Source organism: Urocitellus parryii, chromosome 3 (assembly GCF_045843805.1).
Source record: "Urocitellus parryii isolate mUroPar1 chromosome 3, mUroPar1.hap1, whole genome shotgun sequence".
NCBI classification, from domain to species: Eukaryota; Metazoa; Chordata; class Mammalia; order Rodentia; family Sciuridae; genus Urocitellus; species Urocitellus parryii.
Genome location: NC_135533.1, coordinates 62,557,289 through 62,572,757, shown reverse-complemented (window position 1 = coordinate 62,572,757; position 15,469 = coordinate 62,557,289). Strand labels below are relative to the sequence as shown.

At 33.4% G+C, this 15,469-nt stretch overlaps 1 protein-coding gene across 1 annotated transcript in view; it reads left to right on the top strand.

Moving 5' to 3' along the window:
• LOC113180147 (cadherin-related family member 4-like) overlaps positions 1-15,469 on the top strand; it is a 154,431-nt gene that overhangs the window by 91,809 nt on the left and 47,153 nt on the right. Inside the window, exons 19-21 of the mRNA XM_077796430.1 lie at positions 5,428-5,558; positions 7,241-7,333; positions 8,025-8,094. Of these exons, the coding sequence (XP_077652556.1) occupies positions 5,428-5,558; positions 7,241-7,333; positions 8,025-8,094 (294 nt within the window). The remainder of the gene's footprint in view (positions 1-5,427; positions 5,559-7,240; positions 7,334-8,024; positions 8,095-15,469) is intronic.

Here is a 15,469-nt window from a genome sequence, read left to right as displayed (position 1 = left end):
ATTCTTGTAAATAAATCACCATCCTCCCCCAGTAAAACTGAAGATTGTGCTTGGTCACATAAACTGAACTTCCTACAAAGTGTAATACCTTCTCAAGTTGAATATATATATATATTCCATCCACATACGATTTTCCTTATGTGGGAAGACATTGGATCTAACTTTAACAAGTAGCCAGGCATGAAGTGCAAGTATAAAGCAATGCTCAGTGTATGATGCAGATTCTGAATTTGTATCATATTTGTTACATACTTATACATTTTAGTACACTGATATCACATTTAATACTATTTTTAAATAGAATTTTTTCAGAACGTAGTATGATTTATTTTAAAAAGTAATCTGAGAAGTAAAAGCCAATAATCTATTTAACATTCTACAACAAATAAAAAGGTTCCATGGCCTTCAGAGAATAATAATGTGGGTCATCAAAGTGGGACAAATCACTAGGATTAAATAGATTTAAAAAATTATTTTAGATCATTTTATTTTCCTTTATTATGTAATGTCTTTTTGCTAATTGTTCTGCCATTGTAGAAAAATGATAGTTGGACAATAAATTATTTTAAACTTTTGTCTTCATATTTTAAAATAATTTTCCATATTCTTTTTTCTTTTTTTGTGTATTATTTTCATTTGATGACATATTAATTGAATTAGGACCTAGGATGTGAAAGTAAATAATAAGTTTTAGGAGTAATATCAGAGTTCAAAAAAAAGTAAAACAGTTGACTTTTTTTGATATAGTAACAATGCTCACAAAACACTTTAGACATTAATTTCTAAAACTTTTATCATATTTTTTTCATTCATAGTATCACCAAGCCGTTTTGAACCCAAAGTTTGAAGCAAAAGAAATGGTAACAGTCTCATTTCACAGACTCCATTGAACCAGTTTTTACATTTGAGAGTAGATAATCTCAAGTCCCAAGTAGTATAGCAGGGATTGGCCATGAGAATGAAGCAGGTCCTGGCTCAGATCCCAGCTCTCCCAGTTCATAACTGTAAACCTGTGCTGAGCCATCACCACGCTTGAGCCTCCATTTCCAATTATTAACAGCTATTTCATAAGCCCTCTTAGTTCAATGCCCAATAAAGGATGCCATTAATCCTTACTAGTATTGTATTAATTGTTGTATAAATGTTAATTCATTGATTGAAGACAGTAATCTATTATTTAAAAATATTCAGGCTTAAGTGATTGCTGAGATAGTCACAAAACCTCTGGTTCTCCTGCATAGTCTGCACTGAGGGGGAAAAATATGGCTTGTCTTCTTTATATTACTATTTTTTTAAAACTTATTTTACAATATTTATTAATTTTAAATCATAATTGTCTTTAGTAAGTTGGCAAAACTAGCATTTCTGCTTAAATTATCAGTGTTTTATTACTAAAAAGTACTTAACATTTCTTATAGAAGTCTGGTCCATATTTAACTTGAAGTATTTGAGACAGCGCATACACACATGAATTGGAACTTCTTATTGACGATCTTTTAAAGAAAATCTTCAGTGAGAGTTAAATGAAATAATCGGAACGTCAGTAGAAATAACATATATTGTGTTCTATTAGGTTATAGCCTTGCACATCTGCTGTGACTCTAATATCCACTGACGAAAGCTGTCATGACAGGGAAGATTATCATTATTGTCTTTTCTATAAAATATAACTAGTTAAGTAATTAAGGTTATGAATCAAACAAAATTAACTGCACACAGCTGTAAGGAGCTTAGTGCGTGACCAAATGACAGACGGGAAATTCTTTTGTTTTCACTGGTGATTTACCTAATGGTGAGATAAATGTCTGATGACATACAAACTCCAGTGTCCCGTCAATCCTTAGCCATTTATTTCATCACTCCTCATGATCCTAAAGGAGAGGAGTAACTGCTCAATCATCAAAGTGTGTAAGTATCTTTGTGCTGTCTGTTTGGGCAAACCTGCAAGCAACAGAAAAAAAAGTTTCAGCCTGAATTTAATAGCATATTTAAAACGGGTGAAAAGGTGCAATTTGTACAATAACATACACATGATCTAAAAGTGACGTACAGAAGGTTTAGGATATAATTAAAATGAATTTAAATAGTTTTTTCCTTAGGAGAAAATAATAAAGTTAATATTTGAACAAAATTTCCTAATTATGAAATTTGTGTATAAGCCCATTCATACATAAAATTTCTACATTAAATAAACCCATGACTTGATTTAATCAAACTCAAAGTCTTAACTATTTTTTGCTATGTTGTGAAAGAGAGAACTTAGAGTTCAGGAATTTAAATAATTTTCTCAAGCTTGCAGACATAGTAGAACCAAAGAGACTATGAAAGAGACTAGAGAAATGCTTCAGGTTTGAGGAATCCTCTGATCAGTATGGTGAGTTGGGAGAAAAAGAGTGAGATGAAGTGATGAATAAAGGGGTCATATCTTGAAAAGACTTATAAGCCATAGTAAGTATAGAGATTTATATCCAACGAATCAAATTGCAAGTCATTTTGACCAGTGCTGTAAAGGTAGAGTAAACAGATGTAGGCCAGACAATGTAGCAAAATCTGGCTTGAAGAATAAGAGAAAGTCTAAGAAAAGGATACTTGAATTTGATGTAGACCTTTGATGAACAGAATAAGAAGCAAAGATATTCATAAATGATGGAAATGGAGGAACAGATGTGAGATCATATGGATTATTCACAAAGATGAACAACCAAGGGTGCCTAGAGTCCATGAAGCAGGGTGGTCAGATGCAGGGCCAGAAAAGTAGATTAGGTAAGTAGATTAGGTAGATTGACAAGGACCCAGAGTCAATGCCATGGACTTTGGGCTTCATTTTATAAATAATACATAGCCAGTTTAGATAGTTTCAGAACTGAAAGTAGACCGGCAGAGTCAAGGATTAAATAGAGAAGAAAAGACCAGAGGCAGCAAGTCCAGTCAGGTTGAACTACAAGAAGTAACAAAGAGCAAATGCCTTTGTCCTTATGATTATTATCCTCTGGGGGCTCCAAAGAGCTTAAAAGCAATTAAAACATAAGGGAATAATAAGCTATGGAAACATCAAGTGTATGAAATGCTAATCCCCAAATTCAGTTTTTTCAAATTGTTTTGAATCACTGATTGAAAGGGTGTAGAGAGAGAGAGAGAGAGCTTGCAAGCACCAAGCCTGCACATAAAACACGTTTAAATATTTATTCAGTGTATATGATTACTAGAGGGATTAGAATAGCTGTATCTATTGTACAAAAGATGTTATAGAGATCAAATGAAACAAGAGATATGAAAGCTCTTGTAATAAACATGTTATGTAAATATAATCCATTAATATTATATTTAATCCCTGTAGAAAGGTTTTGCTCTTTTTATATTATTGCAGCAACAAAGTAATATCCCCACTTGTCTTAGGCTTTGAAATGTTTAAAAAAATGTTCCTTTTATAATAAAAGCTTTAGCTATGTTTTGTGTAAGTACATGAGAAAAAGATGGGAAATAATAGAGAAACAGGAAAATATACCCTTGTTTATCAGACAAGCAAAGTACAAGTGAGGATGATTCTTTCATCCAGCTTCTAAGCAATTTTCCAGTGCCTTCAATTGGCTCTGTACAGTTGGAGTTTCATGGACAAAAACTTGTATGATGACTTCTACATGAAAACTGTGGTGATTTACAGAACAGTACCTCAACTCTTTAATATAGATTTGATTTTTTCTTAAAACTCTTACAATATCCTCAGTTTGGGGGGAAGGTAGCATAGAAAGCTGGAAAGAACCTGGTGCTTGAAGATATACAAATCTATATGTGAACATCATTTCTGCCCCTTGGAGCTGTAGAACTCCAGGTAACACACCAAGCCTCTCTGGGCCTTCGTTTCTCCTTTGTAAACTGCTGGTGGCAAACACCTCTCTTTCAGAATGGGTATTAAGGGAAACAGAAATAGCTTAAAGACTTGGACAAATCCTGGCACATGGTAGGTAATAAATGCATTCCAACCCTATCGTTTGGGGTCGTAAAGTTCTATACTCTATTAAGCAATTCTTGGAATATAGTAGGTGTTCAGAAAACATTTTTGGAAGATAGGAAGAAAGGAAGAAATACTGCAGACTGTAGTCTCTTTCCTTGTATTAGTAATGGTATTCTTCCCACTTGCACTTGGTAGGGGTATTATTTCTTAAGGAGCTGAAAACAGAGCTAGGTGATTAGGTGGTAATCAGGTTGTCTGTCATCCTTTTCATTTTTTTTATTATGTGGAAATGCAATAGAGTATTATTTACTTAGGAAAATAAAAGTACAGTATTTCAACAAACATTGTGAGAGACAAGTCTGATTTCTTGATCTTTCATGTCTAGGCACGCCCCTACCATTGTACTGTAAATAGAATGTTTAGTCATACAATACTTAATCTCTACAACTACAGCAATCAAGAAAGTGATCAGGATCTTTCTCACTGAATCATGTAAATAGTACTATTTCTGCTACCACCACTGTTAATCCTTTTTGGAAAGGTCTGTTCCCCACACCTTTGAATTTCCTTTACTTATTTATTTTTCATTTCTGTGAAGCCAGTCTCCTGACTTAGGTTACCTTAAGCAATGGCACATGTAATGCATGTGTTCACAGAATTTCTCCTATCTTATGCTGCCATCTGCTGGGAACATACTCCTCCTTAGTGAGGGACTCCAGGTTAAAATCTATAGCGAGCTTTGTGTTAATTACTAGCTTCTTAAGTGGTTCCCCCTGAGATGATGCGGGGGATTCACCTAGGAAAAAAGCCTTTTTGTGCTTTTATGATAGGAAGCAGAAAAGGGAAACAGTGATCTGACTAATTTTTAAAATAATACTTCACCCTGTAAACATCTTGCTGATTCATTCTACCTGTCATTTAGCCAACACTCCCTTAATGTCTTTTCTGTGCCAAGAGCTGCAGAGAAATGGTCCTTCTTTAATAGTTAGTTTACTTCTCAGAGGGAAAATTCAGAATTAAAACTAATAAATATGGTAAAATATTCTAGATGTGATAGTAGAAATAGGAGCAAAGAGAGTGGGTAAGGCAATTCTACCCCCAAAGTTAAGGTTCTTGTAAAAGCAAAGGCAGAGGATGACACTGATATGGAACAAATGCTCACCACGAGGGAAAGGCAGGAAAGAGGGTTCTGGCCAGATGCAATATTATGAACAAAGATGTTTACTTCTAAAGAGAACTGTTTGTTTGTCTTTAGTGATAAAGAGGAGTTAGTTTGATACCCCTTGTATTTTACTGTATGTGGATTTTTAATTTTTCAAATAAATATCAAGTGAAAATATTTTAAATTTTTATATGAAAATCTTATTTTAATAATAAAGAGTAAACAGTGATATGTGAAAAAACTCAGAGAATACTATATATATTTTTGTCAATGGCATTGTTAATGTTTGGTAAACATTTCCTGTATTACTCAGATTACTACTTCTGTCTTGAAGAAGATTTCATATTACTGGAGCCCTGATAACTGGTTTCCTGCAGTATTAACTCTAACAGGAGCTCTTTTTATGGTGTGCCTCTATGCTGGTGCATGGTGCCTCTTCAAAGAGTAAGATTTTAGTTTTGCTTCCATTTGAATTTGTTTGAGTCTCATAAAACACATCAAGAATGGCTTTAAAAGACCAGGATGAAAGTGGAAAGAAAAGGTTGAGATAAATTCACCTATTAGTTTTAGTGCTTGGTAAATGTTATCCTCGCTGATAATCGCAACAAAGCTGGAGAGAATAGTACTTCTGTTTTAGATTAGATTCAGGATGTTTTGGTTCAAAAGTTAATGCTCTTTCTCTAAGTGATCAATCCAATGATACAAGCTTTAAAACAAAACAACAAGAAAATAAAAAGGAAAAAAGAAATGAAATTTTGAAAGATACTACAGAAAATAAATAAAATTTAGTTGGTACATATGTAAACAATATTTACCTACCTAAGGATAGATAGAGGTCCTCAAAAGATAAAGAATTGCAATAGTAACTATAGGAGGATCAAATTCATTTAAAACTTATTGCCTAAATTCTTATGGTTCAGATATTGTGACAGGTGGCCAGAATACAGAGATGATAACAGATAATACCTGCCCTCAAGGAGCACCATCTCTGGTAGAAAGGACATAGGAAAATGAATAGTTACATTAGATTGTAAAGGAAAGTGATAGGGGGCTAATTAGGATTTAAACATGTTTCTGCAATATACTTAACTCACGTGGAAGGATTCGGTAAGAAATTTTCATGGACGAAGTGCTACTGAAGCTGGCTTTTAAAGAGCCAATGGAAAAATATAAAAGACAAAATGTAGTTTAAAGTGATTTGTTTTTCTTTTGAGAAACACAGAATGGAATATAAATAGGTTAATATGAACTCTACAGTTTTACTCATGTTAGAAAGTAATGTTAGTTACTAGTAAGGTTGGTTCTTATCCTGGAGGATGGAGTGTAGATTCCACAAGGTAATATGGGTTAGCCTGAAAGTAAAAGTTTAGGAAGGACCATCAAGAGGTTGTGACCTTTATATGAAGTGGAGATAGTTCAGTGAACTTAAATTTCTGTTTTGAAAGTGACATATACCTTAGAATATTATGTGGATTTGTAATGGTAGTATCAACTGCCTGAATAAATAATTTATTATTTTAAAAAACAGTTAGTGAATTAAGAAGGTACAATCAGTGTGTTTTTTTTTTTAAATTTCCACTTCTTCACTATGAGAAATTCCTGGTCTTAAAACTAGCTTATCATAGAGGGGTCTTGTAGATGTGCTACAACCAAGCATGACAGAAATTGAAGTGCTAAAATACAGTATCTATTAACTAGAAACTTCTCCCCTGATATCGAATGTCATATATATCCCATACTTCCCCCTCAATGTATAAACGTTATTATGAAATATTTTTAACATCTAAAAAGCTATTTTATGGGTTTTGAGGATACCACCCAATCCCCAAATAATTATTTTTATGGAAGTTTTATTAAAATGAAGGATAAAATTATAAAACTAATTTATTTATCCTTATAAAATGAAGTATATTATGTTCATTTTAAAATTCAAAAGAAATTCTTATTAACTGGCATATATTTAATAGATTAAATTGTATTTTTGTTTTTTTGCATGGGAATGGTTAACTGGGAAACTCAATGCTAGTATGATTGAAGCAGGTAACTACGTTTGATAAAAAACAAGCATACTGGTTTCATTTTGTAAATGTCTTCTCGGTCCCCCACCCAATCTCCTTTAACTTTAGTGTTCCTGCCTGTTCAAGATTATTTCCTCATTGTCACAAACATCAGCAGCATCAACCAAGTCTCACTGCCAAGGAGCCAGGGCAGGTACCAAGGTAAAAGTAGATTTGATGTTTTAAAGAAAGAAATTTTAGATTTTACAAGCTGGTCCTAAATGCTTCAATAGACATGAAATTTAGAAATACAAGATTTTGATTGACATTTTAAGAAGTTACATTTCACCCTTAAATTCTTTGTCAATTTTTAAGTAGCCCAAGCTTAATTCATCAATATTTATTGACTACCTAATATTATTTCAATTATAGAGGCATACTAGAGAGCAGAATTGCATTTACAAATGCTCATTATGACCTAGTATGAGTTTTCTGCTGCCATTGAATAGGATTAATACTGTTTTCAAGTCATTTAATGATAAGAGGCATAAGTGTCCCAGGGATAAGAACAAATATCATGTTTCAAGAAACCAAATGAAATATATAAACTTTTACTTAGAACAGCATTGAGATCCATTACTTTATTTAGAAGAGATAGTATCTGAGATTATTAATAATAAACACTTCTATTAATCTTAAGAACATAAGTGATTCTGATTTATAATGTCTAGGAGGCTATTAAGAGATACTTAATAGACTATTTAAATATAGCATTATGTAGTGTTGGCTTACCTATTGATTTATAAAAGAAACTAATGCATCATTTATTATTTATGTACATAACCACTAAAATATATCACTTGCATTAAAGATTAAATAAATATTTCAAAACTTTCTTTAACACTTTTTGTAGGCATGAAAACTCATTGAATAGTGTTCCCAAACCAAACACAAAACCAAACTTACTGCCTGGAAGTTATCAGGTAAGGACAAAAAGAACTCACGTCAGAGACACTAGAAGTTATTCTTGCATTTTTCATGGTGTCCAGACAATAAAGCATTTGCAAATAAACTGTCGTAAATGGTAACTCATAAATCAAAATGGGAGAATGTATGCACTTCAGTTGAGTGTGGAAGTGAAAATTAAGAAAGAGCTAACATTCTATTTTAAGTGCTTGACATTGGTGACAGTGATGAATGAAATTATATAGCAAGAGAAATCTATATTGATGGTGTATTGGTGAAATGGCTTTCAAATTTCCTTCACTATGTTTTCTCCCTTTTGAAGAATGGTTTTTGTTCTTCAAGAACCCATAATCCAACTGGGTAGAGATATAAGTAAAAAATTGTAGGGAATAATATATGGTAGTTTTTTTTTTTTTCTTAACATGCACAGTGCATCTAATCAGCTCCATACGAATTCAGAGAACAACAGGGTCCTTGTGAGGTAGACCAGTAAGAGAAGACTTTGTAAAACAATGAGCACTGGAGATATGGTGAATAGTTGGTGTGTGTTTATAGATGGGGAAGAGTGGGAAAAGGTTGCATAGTCTTGGCATGAAGCATGGTGAAAAAATGCCAACACTTTCACAAAGTTTTCTTCCACTTGGGCCAGTATTCCTTTCTCTTTTGCATTTCTCATACCTGTCATCTTCTCCAGTTCTACAGGGCCTACATGTATCTCCTCATTGCTCTCCTACCATATATTGTTTTCACCTTTTTGCACTAATGGAAATGTCCCTGAAGAACACCACCATGGAATTTAAGCACAAGCATTCTGTCAAAGCTGAGGCAGGCACTAAGTGACTTACCTTTTCTACAATTCTTCCTTGTACAGTGTTCATCTCTTTCCTCCTTTACAAATTATTGCCCTTTGGGTTGCATATAATTAGATTTTAACAATCCTTACCTATTTTTATTATCATCCCCTAATCTTTCAGTGACTTTAATTTTTGGCTTCCAGAGTTTTTTTTCCTACAATACTTCCTGGCATCTTATAGCATATTTAACTTTCACAGAAATTATCAACATTTATCATGGCTGATCATTCTTTTAACTCCTATGTTCTTGCTCTTTTGTCCTTCTTCCTATTCCAGACACCCATTCCTATGGTCACACCCAAGACTGTAACATCATCAATAATCATAACACTTCAAAAATCTAGTGTCCAAATATCATATTCTCTATTATCCAACTTAATCCAAAATACTTAGATATTTATTAATTTATTCCATATCATTATGCTAAAGACCGTGTTTCTCTTTCTTTCTCCATTAGTTCTCTAATGTCACTTTACTTGTCATCCTGATAGGATTTCATTGTCCATCACTGTTACTCTGTTCACATAGAGTTCACTCTTTGTCCCACCATCTCCTTTAAATTCAGGTAAAGAACTCAGTCCTGATTAAAGCAATCTGTCATTGAATCTGTCACTGAATCTGTGGCTGCATTTAAGCAGCAGTGTGTTCCTATTGAAAGTAACACAATTATGTGCTCTGGACTCAGTTCAGATTTATGACCATGTTTTCAAATCATAGCTCAATGTAATCACATCAGACTATAGATCCCAAATAAATTCACTTTTACCACCTTCAGTGATGAAAATTCACAGCTCTCCTGCTTTTCTCAAATCTTCAACACATCCATCTCTTCTCACTCTGAACTGTAATTTCTTTGCACATTTCACAAACAAAAGACATATCTGATTTAAAAACTCTCTAAGCCTCTAAAAACCAATTTCACTAACATGCCTGCATCAGTACCATACATTCTTAGATCCCAAGTCCAGAGAAGTGTTCCTGTTTCTGGTATATCCATCCACTCCAGTTATAATTTGGGTACCCACATCTCTGGTCTTCTCATGGAAACATTTTCTATCTTTCACTGCTAGGTTATTTGCATTACCTGACATGACTTAAAAATCTACTACTTCTGAAGTACTTCCTCTGACCCCGTTCACATTTTCTGTAACCATCTCTTTTCTGTTACTCTGCAGAGTACTATCATTTGAAATAGTTGTATAAGCTGACTATACATAATTTCTCTCCTCCAAGTAGCTACTCAACTCAGTGAAAGATCTCCACATATTCGATACTCCACTGAAATAGCCATTATATAAATTGCCAATGACATATGATTTAGGAGAGGTATGACCTAATTCTGATTTCTCTATACCTATTGTTATCAAGTCAATAGGAAGGTGATAGTGCACAATATTTCTAGCTGCCCTGAGAACACTGTGTAATGGTGAGCAGTATTTGGATATGACCTCAGTACAGTAAAATGCTCTGAAACTATACGGAGGCTTTCCGTATGTGTTAAGTAATGTCTTAATGAATAATTAGATAAACAAGACAATTATTTTATTCAGTTGTCAGATTTCCTGAAGTATGAATGACTTTAGTATACTGGGCCTGTGAATTGCAAAGTAGTAATTCTATTAGGGATTATAAAATCATTGACAATGTCACTGTTGATATTTAGGAAGACAATTTGGAATAAAATAATAATTGTACATGTTTTCTTCCAGCTGTCAACAGTGTGATGGGCATGCAATCATCCTGGCAAGAAGCAGAATATGGTATCAATATTTCTATGTCTAAAAAAGTACTTTCTAAACAGGATCAATTTCACAATACTAAGGAGCAGCTTTATGGTGTGATTAGTGTAATGTTAAATTTTGATTATGTAAAATATGCTTAACTTAAAGAATTATAAATGCTTATTTTTGATTAAAATTGTAAGTGCATTATAAGTTGTTATATTGTTTTAAAAAATCCATTATTTAATTTTTCTTTATCACAATGATTCATGAATTGTTGACATACTTTTTATTAAAATCTATATTCTGAAATTCACAAACCCTATTCTTAAGTAGTTTCAAATTCTTTCTCCATATCCCCCATAAATCTCCTATTACTACTTGAATAGACTTAATTAATCACTTTTGCCTGCCAAAACCTCCCTGTTTCTTTCCTAAATTTCTTAAATAAATTCAAACACTACTTCCACAATTACTATGTAATGACACAACTATTTATGGACAATATCGTGTGGGCATGTTCTAAGTGCCAGTCTCTGTGGGCAAAAAGCACATAATGTTCAGTCCTCATGAAGCCACAGAAAGGTAATAACATTCCAAATTTTTTTCCACAAGGAAATAGAGACTGGGAACTAAATTTATATTGTCAAAATTCCAAATCCTTAGCAAATGAAAATGAGCATAGTCTTCACCATCCCTAGAAATATTCAATCCCAAATACATTTCATCAGTTCTATGAGTATAGCACCATTTGTAGCTTAGTAAGTTCGTCACAGTGTTTCATGCCTTTATTCTTTGTGAAGAACATCATCACATGTATTCTAGTTATATCACTTTTTCATTTTATGCTCTGACTGCCTTTACCCTTCCTCAACTAGCTAAGTCCTATTTGTAAAACAAGACAGCTTAGACATCAAATCACCTGAAGAAACTTCCTTGAATGGGTGTGTCTCCACTTTGTTCCTAAAACACCCTCACATATAATATCATTGGCCTCTATCTTTGTTTTTCTTCTTGGAAGAGAGTGTGAGATATTAATTGGATGTTTATCCCCGCTGCCAAGTAAATATTAGGCACTCCACACATATTTTCTTAAGAGGGGATTTGCTATTTAAGAGATTGCTGGTAACCTTTAAGAAGGTAAATATCCTAGTACAAGGGAGTAAAGACTGAATGAAATGAGTAATCAGGTGTAAGCTGTTCTTTACTGAGATTTCCTTGCAGAAGGGGAGAAAGAATAATAGCACAATATAAAGGGATACCTATAGATTATATTTGTCCTTTAAAAGTCCTTTTTGACTTAAGAGATAATCCAAAGTATCTAGGAAAAAATATTCTTTTCTTAGGACAGGTTAAAACTCACTCTCTCTCAGATATATATGTCTGACTCTGTCTCTTATCTGTGTATATGTATAATGATAAGGGGGAGATTTTACTGGAATTGCAAATGGAGTTAAAATGGATAAAATTTTGTTCATATTTTAAAGAGATAGAGGGACAAAAAGGGGATTGGGAATACAGAGGGTTATCTTGGACCCCTAAATGCATCACTTAGTTTTCATATAATTTGGAGGAAACACTCAGTCTGTTTCAACTTTAGTTTCCTCGCCCATGAGCTGGAGATATCACTCTTATTAAAAGGTGCTGACATCTGTGTCCTAGTCACAGCAGTTCCCCTTGACTGGGGCTGGGAGGTGTTAAAGGCCTACTTATCTCCCAGGTGATTCTAAGTGTGCATCGGGATTGATTGAGACACACTGCCCAAAGTAGAAGGACAGACATTCAGAGTCCTTTTCGTTCAATTGCTCTAGCCCCGTTTAGGATTGAAATAGGTGGACCCCATCAGGAGGAACAGGCTCTGAAAAATGTAGGAAGAAGTGAAGCAAGAAGCAGAAGCTAATAGATAAGATTGAGAATACAATAGCCAATAGGAGGAGGGAGTTGTTCCTCCTGTTGGAACTGTGATTGAAGGGGGTCATCCAAAAGTTCATGTATCTGCAGAGAGAGAGAAGTATTATGTCAGGTGAGCTTTGAATAACATAAATTAAAACAAAATAAAAACACGTGAACATTTTTACTACCTGTTATTCATCTTATACTTGAATGAAATATGTATAATAAAAAAATGTCATGTAGATTTTAAATTTCGTATGCTACCAGATACAGATAAACCTCCTGTATGCCATGGAAAACTTGTCAAAATAACAACTTCATGTCTCCATCAAAATTTCAATAAATTTATTCAGGAGTCAGATTTTCTAAGACTGCCTAATCCTAATAATTTATCTGAGATGCTTAAAATATTATAGATTTATGGGCCCCACCCCAGCTCTTTAAGTAGAGGAATTTAGAAATGTGTATTTTTAACCAATATTCTGGATTATTGTGAAGACATGAGTAGTTAGAAAACACCAATTTGAATAATTGTCTAGCTTCCAGACTGATTAATCTACCACTTGATAATAGCACGTGATACCACTATCACAAGACAAAACTCTTACCTTAAAATCAATTTAAGAAAATAATAAGGTTTTTTTTGAAAGGCCTAAATAATGTAAGAACAGGGTAAAAAATAAAATAATAACAAAGGCTTGTCATGAAAATCAACTGCCTTCCTCATCACCCCATGTCACCCTAGTATACACCTGCTTCTGTGGCAACTGTAATTGTATACTAAAAGTTAATAAATTATAATCCATGCTATATTGTGGTTATGTAAATCCCTTACTGGAAGACAAATAATATTCAAGCATGCCATTTTATTTGCTATATAATCACTCCTATCAGGAAATACATGTTCAGCAACAATCCCAATACATCTTTCTGTTGTTAAAACATTCCACAAGAGTGTTTGTATTTGAAGTACTGTACTGTTTTATGACATGTTTCAAAAATTTAGACAAAATATATGCTATAATGTGAAAAATAGCAATAAATAAAACTCCTAGAAAATGTTCTACATTCTTTAGATTGCTTTGTGCACCTTCTGTCATGTGTGTCCCCAACCTTAGAGGCCACTGCTATAGTCCCAGAATTATAGGCTCTAAGCTACATAAAGGAGGATATTGTTATCATTGAGTCATTATTTTTCCTGCTTTCTATCCACTGTAATCATGGCATGCTTTGGTGGGCTTCATATATGAAATATGGCTTAATGAAATGAATTTTCTTAATGATCCAAAAAATATGCTTTTACTAGTTTTTCAAAACAATTTTATTTCTAGTTGTGCCTATTGTATATAGTTCACCTCCAACATCATTAGTTTTTATTCTTCCAAAGATGTTCCTTTCAGAACTTTCTGCTATCCCCCAGTGCAACCTGAAGCAATTGTTACAATAATCTTGTTTCTATCCCAATATTTTTCTTCACCATACATTCAACCTGGACTAATGTGACCCCAGTAAATATCAATGCTTATTTCATGGGTGTTGTGAGTGTGCTGGTGCTCAAGGGAAATTTATCTACAGTTTTATAGTATTCAGTAAAGGAGAGAAAGTATTCAAAACGGATTCTATCTTCATGTATGACAAAAATGAACCAATACAATTAAATAAATAAATATGTATTATACATAAAAATTTTACAATAGGTAAAAATCAGTCTCAGTGTTAAATACCAAAGTGAAGGCCAACTCCATATACTGTGGTTTCTTCAGATAGAAAATAACTCATTCATCTCTGTATTTATTTACCACAGTATGTCTTCCATTGTTTCATATCCATGTCAATAACTGTGACTTTTATGTCAAAAAATAAGGAAAAAATATTGGATTAAGTATGCCATGTTTGCTATTAAAATGTTTCATTAATTCTCATCTCAAGAGGAAGAGAAAATACAAATGGTCAACAAATATATGAAAAAATGTTCAACATCTCTAGCAATTAGAAAAAATGCAAATTAAAACTACATGGAGTCAAATGGCAATTATCAAGAATACAAGTATAAATAAATGTTGGTGAGGATGTGGGGAAAAGGGAACACTCATACATTGTTGGTGGGACTGAAAATTGATGCAACTACTCAGGAAAGCAGTATGCAGATTCCTCAAAAAACTAGGAATGTAACCACCATTTGACTCTTCCATTCACTTACCACTCCTTGGTATATATCCAAAGGACTTAAAATCAACATACTACAGTAATACAACCACATCAATGTTTATTTCAGCACAATTCACAATAGCTAAGCTATGGAGCCAGCCTAGGTGCCCTTCAACAGATGAATGGATTAAAAAATGTGATATATATCCACACAATGGAGTATCTCTCAGCCATAAGCAAGAATGACTTTAAGACATTAGCCAATAAATGGATTTATCTGAAGACTGTCATGCTAAGTGAACTAAGCCAATCCACAAAACCAAAGGTTGAATGCTTTAGTTGATATGTGGAAGCTAACCCACAATAAGGGGTTGGGGAATAGAAGTTCATTGGATTAGACAAAGGAGAATGAAGGGAAGGGAGAGGAGATAGTAAAAGAAAAGACAGCAGAATGAATCTGACATACTTTCTTATGTACATACATGAATATACCACAGTGAATCTCACCAACATGTACATTCACAAAAAAACTGATTAAAAATATAACTATAGGTAAAGGGCAAAAAGATCAATAGAGGAATAGATCAGCGGTTGGGGTAGGAAAAGCTGTGGTACTGGGGTCTGAATTAGAAGAAGATATATTCCATGCTTTTATAATTATTTCAAAACGGATTCTATCTTCATGTATGACAAAAATGAACCAATACAATTAAATAAATAAATATGTATTATACATAAAAATTTTACAATAGGTAAAAATCAGTCTCAGTGTTAAA